Here is a 5,255-nt window from a genome sequence, read left to right on the forward strand (position 1 = left end):
GGGAGGTGTATCTGAGGGAGACTGCAAATGCTATTGTCAGTCAGCAAACTCCACAAAGGTACCAGTATAAAATGATGACAGTAAAGGTTTCATTATCAAGATATAATAGGACACGTATTAACTATTTTATGCTAATACCATGCCATTTTGAATTATAATTAAACCCTGAATATAGATATTCACCCTTTAAGGAAAATGTAGGATTTAACTTCAGAAATTTAGTAGTTCAGTGTAGTTGGTGTGTGGTACTATGCCTTTTATTAAGCCATAATGTCATGAATGTTATGGCTTACATGTGATCATGTAAAAGTGGAACGTATTTTAATTTTAATTTTCCTTTCAGGATCTCAGATGACTTAATACTAACACACAACAAAGCTAGACATAATGATTGTAACTTTCTGGTAAAAGACAATGTATAACTTTGTAATTGATGATGCCTCACGTGCTAGAAAGACACCAGACTATAAATCAGACTTCTAGTTCTTGTCCTGAACTTTTAGCTCAGTGTTCTTGATTAGGTAACTTCATTTTAGAGTTTTATCTTCATTTGTATATTGAAGATAATACGATTGCCCCACCAAGGGTACTTGTGCCTTTGTTTTGAAGAGCAAAAGATTAATGGTTTGAAAACTAGAAAACCCTGATGACCATGAGTTCTGCTAAGGATAGCATTGTGTATATACTGTTTTTATTTTTACCCAGGAAATATTTTTTGACACATTTGCTGCGAAATTGTTTCCATTACTTCTGTAGGTCTATTATTCATATCTTGACCATTCTGAAAATACCTCAGCCGACAGTTGTTTGACTTGTGGCAGCTTTGATTGAGAAGCACAGTTTGCTTTTCTCCAAATAAAAAATGACAGTGTTAAGGCCCACTAACTTTGGAGTGTATGGAGAAGGTTTCTCAGACTTGCTAAAGCAGTCCCGTATCCTTGTTGGCTGTCTGAACTGAGAAACGATCTTTGGACCTTGCAGAAGGTAATTGACCATTTTAGGGTTCAGAATAGACTGTGTGCAGCCAATAGAACTTAGTCTTCCCTAGTCTAATGAAAATAATAGTAAGAGGAATATGCCATGTTTCTCCTTCTGATGATACATCTGATGAAGTCTAATTTTTATAAGAAATTATTCAAAGGAATTATAACATGTATTCCCTGGTTACCATATAGATTGGTAGAGGTGAATGGTGAATTATACATAGTGGGTGGTTAGTATTTTATTTAAGGTTTGCTTTGAATTCTCAGAATTCCATTATTTTAGTTGAAGAAATTGATAGTTTTCTCCAAGAAGTACCAAACATTTTAAGTAGTCTCATTAGGAAAAAACCTTCATCTTTAGGAAAAAGTACCCATTTTATTTCGTAAAATGTTGATTATCAATAAAGAGATCTTGCCCTTTAAATAGATAAAGTTCAAATAAAGCATGTCTTAGGTGCTTTTATGTTTATAAAATATGACTACACTGAAGATGACTTTCTTGTTTTTGTCCTGATATTAAAGAAGAAATTTTGGTAGTAGTAGAAGTTACCTACTTTTAAGGGATTTAGGTACTCTATGTGTAATATTTGACAATTATCACATGCATTTTTAAAGTGACTTGATTATTCCTTTGCTTAATTCTTCTAGCTGCTGTTACAATTTCTTATGGTTTTCCTAACACATTTTGGCAGCTTATAAGTGAACTTGTGAAAGAAGAGATACTCCTGTTTCCTGTTCAAACTAACAATTGTAGGAATTGATTCCATTGTGCTACATAAAAAGAAATTTCGCTCAATTCCAGAAAGGCTTGGGGCTGGCCAGAAGTCCTGGAATTCTGATACCTTTCTGATCATTGGGCCACACAGTTCCAAATGATTTCTGATTTCTGACTCCTTTGTCTTGCTGAAATATTTATGGTCTTGATTTTTCATTTGATCTGTCTTAGAACAGTCATAATTTTCTAATTTGAATAGCAGCTAATGTTTCATGAATGATTATGTCAGCTCTCATACCTCCTTATTTAATTGATATAACAGACCTATGAGAAAAATATAACTTCGTAGATAAAAACAAAAACAAAAAAACAACCCTGACATTTATGGAGATTAAATAACTTGTTCAGGGATATCCTATTATTAATAGACAGACACAGTTCTAAAATACCCATGTTTCTCTGACAGAAACTTGTGTACTCTTAATCCCTTGTAAGCTATTAGGACATAATGATACAGACATGGTAAATGTAGAATATGTTAATTTTTAAAAACAGTAATATTAGAAGTGAGCTCAGACTAACACAAGATACATGTTAACATGTATGCATTGCACACAGTGTAGTTAATTCAATTGTGTAGGTAACTACATCCTGAATCAACTTTTCAGAAATAAGCTATATGCATATATTAAAATAATTTCACACCATTTATCATTTATTATTCATGCTTTAATAATCAAGTTTAATTTTTGGGATGTCAGAAAGCAGGCTTTTGAGTCAGGCCTGAATTCAAATGCTGACTCAAATACATGAGTCTTGATGGAAGCCTGAGCTTTCTGAAGGTTTGTTAATTCATAAAGTAAAACCATACAGTGGGTACTTGGAAAAATTACCCCTATTTTCTTCACAAAATACCAATCACTTTGTTTTTTATAGGCTCCTTGAAGTTCGTGGAAGGCTATATGAGCTTCTAACTCATTGTATTCCTCCTGAGATAATAATGAAGGTAACCCAGTTTCAGATCTTGAACTTTTTACAGCTATAAAATTTGGACATTGGGTGTGCGATCATAGGGCGTTTTGCAGTACCAAGATACTACTTCTTTCTCTCCAACTCACTAATTGCACATATTTACTAAATCTCTATTGTGTGCCAGGCACTATTAGAGGAATGCTGAAGAAAAGAAGGGAGGGCTTGCCTATAGCAAAGTTATATTCTAGTGGTGTGAAAAGGAGAACAAATAAAGCAGCAAGAGGATTTCAGAATGTTATAAGCGCTATAAAGGAAATACTAAGGTGCAGTGATAATAATGCAGGGTGGGGCTACGAAGAAAAAAGTGAAGGTCCACCCTTCCGTTTCCACAAAGGTAACCACTTTTAACAGACTTCTAGTCACATAGAAATAAGTACGTGTATATATGAAGTTTCATAAAACTTCTCAGTTTTCTGCACTCTTTTCATTCATTTTAGTAAGGATGTTGTGTCATAACCATATGTATAGATTTACTTTGTTCTATTAAGTGGATGGTTTTCTGTTGTGTGACTGTATCATAGTTTTTCCAAACATGACCTCTATTGATGGAACTTTAGTCTACAAATTATTATTGTTATAAATAGTGCTGCATCTTTAATATCCTTTCACCTTGTGCAGTTACTGTTTGGAATTTAGAATGTGGTTGATACCCACCACATTTTTACATCATGGAAAAGGTACCAAAGTTTTTGCTTTTGGATGAAGGATATTGATTCACGTGAAAGAATTAAAGATCTCACATATATAAAAGAGAGTATGTTTAACTTTAGTCTTTTTGTGAATGAGAGAAATGAGGCATGCTTAGCTATTTTTATTAATGATTTTAAAATTGCTGATTATTTTTCTTTAGGGCCTTCTCTTAGAACTGTTACATAATTGTGATGGACAACTGAAAGGGGAAGTGGCCCAAATGGCAGCTTATTATGAACATCGTCTACAGCTGGGTAGCAAGGCCATTTATCACTTGGAAGCATTTGTGGCCAAATTCATGGCACTTTATAAGAAGTTCATGGAGGATGGATTGGAAGGCATGATGTTCTGACTTTTATCAGTTATTCTTGCAAAGATTTCTCAATATCATTATTTACATACAGCTTATATTAAGACTTGAGGGTAAATTTACTTAATCATGTTGTATTTGTGTTTTTTTGGTAATAACTTCTCTGTGAACTATTAATCATCCTCTAAGTTAAATAATTTTTGCTATACTATTGAATTATGTAGTTTTGTACATATCTTAGAGACTTTAGAGTCTAGGAAAATGATTTTAATTTGCTTTAAACATTTGTTATTCAGGTATTCATTGTTGATCCTCCTATTCTCTTCCGTCTAATGTCTCACCTGCTAAAAGAGATTTATACATCAGAAAGCAAAGATTATGTTCGTTTATCCAGATGACCATTTTCTGCCACAGGTAACATGATTGTCTGACAGGTCATTATATTGAATTCTAGTTTCTCTTAGTGAATAATTACATTTTTGTAGGAAATGTAAGAATTCATTCTGAAACATAATTGTTAATATGAACAAAATTACAAGTACCATTTCTGTTGAGACTGCAGATTTCCAACTTTTATTTCAGTGGTTCAGATTAGTGTTAGGTCACTACTAAGAAATAAGCATGTTTTCATTAATTTAAGTACTTCAAACTCTTGAAGAAAATTCAGAATGTAAGAATGGTATGTTATTGTAGTAATTACTCTTTGAACAGGTTTAGTGTTTTGTCATTAGTTCTGCCCTTTGGATCATTTTTTAATTAAATTCTTCGGTTCGTGGTCCAAAGGGTTTACTTGACAAATTTGTGTGATAGACTCTGAACAATTCCTTTCCTCTGAAGTATAATTTATGAAATAAAATGTACCAATTTTAAGGGTACAGTTTGATTTTTAACTAGTGAAACTATGATCCCAATCAAGATATAGACGCCATCACCCCAAAAAGCTCTCTGCATATCCCTTTGCAGTCAGTTCATTCCTACCCTAGGCCCAGATAACCACTGATCTTGTCATTATAGATGAGTTTTGCCAGTTCAAGAACTTAAGGAAATCAAATATTGTAAGCATTCTCATGTAATACTTCATTCTCTCTCATTATTGAGATTCATCCATATTGTTGAATGTTTCACTAATTTTTATTGTTCAGCATTTTTGTATATACTTTTAAAGCCCATTCACTTGTTGGTGGATCTTTGGTTTGTTTCCAGGTTTGGTTATTATGAATAAAGTTGCTGTGAATCCTTATGTGTAAGTCTTTTTGTGGACAGGTTTTTATTTGTCTTGAGTAAATACCTAAGAATGGAATGACTGGGTATACGGTACTGTAACATTAACTTTTAAGAAGTTGCGAAACTTTCCTAAAGTTATACTACTTTACATTTCTATCAGCAATATAAGAGAATTCCTGTTGTTCCTATAGTTTTGGTTTCATTGACTTCTATGTTGTTGTCCGTTTATATTTTATTAACCATCTTCTACTTTTTTCTTCTACTTAATTTTCTAGGTTATGAACTTGGAAATTTAAATAGT

The 5,255-nt window shown here is 32.9% G+C and overlaps 1 protein-coding gene across 1 annotated transcript in view; it reads left to right on the forward strand.

Annotated features, from left to right (window-relative positions):
* RFC3 (replication factor C subunit 3) overlaps window positions 1–4,970 on the forward strand; it is a 15,776-nt gene extending 10,806 nt beyond the window's left edge. Inside the window, exons 5-7 of the mRNA XM_017537927.2 lie at window positions 2–58; window positions 2,635–2,704; window positions 3,581–4,970. Coding sequence (XP_017393416.1) covers window positions 2–58; window positions 2,635–2,704; window positions 3,581–3,772 — 319 coding nt within the window. The 3' untranslated portion in view covers window positions 3,773–4,970. The remainder of the gene's footprint in view (window position 1; window positions 59–2,634; window positions 2,705–3,580) is intronic.
* Window positions 4,971–5,255: the final 285 nt, after the last annotated feature.

Source organism: Cebus imitator, unplaced genomic scaffold, assembly GCF_001604975.1.
Source record: "Cebus imitator isolate Cc_AM_T3 unplaced genomic scaffold, Cebus_imitator-1.0 Scaffold108, whole genome shotgun sequence".
Taxonomy (NCBI): Eukaryota; Metazoa; Chordata; class Mammalia; order Primates; family Cebidae; genus Cebus; species Cebus imitator.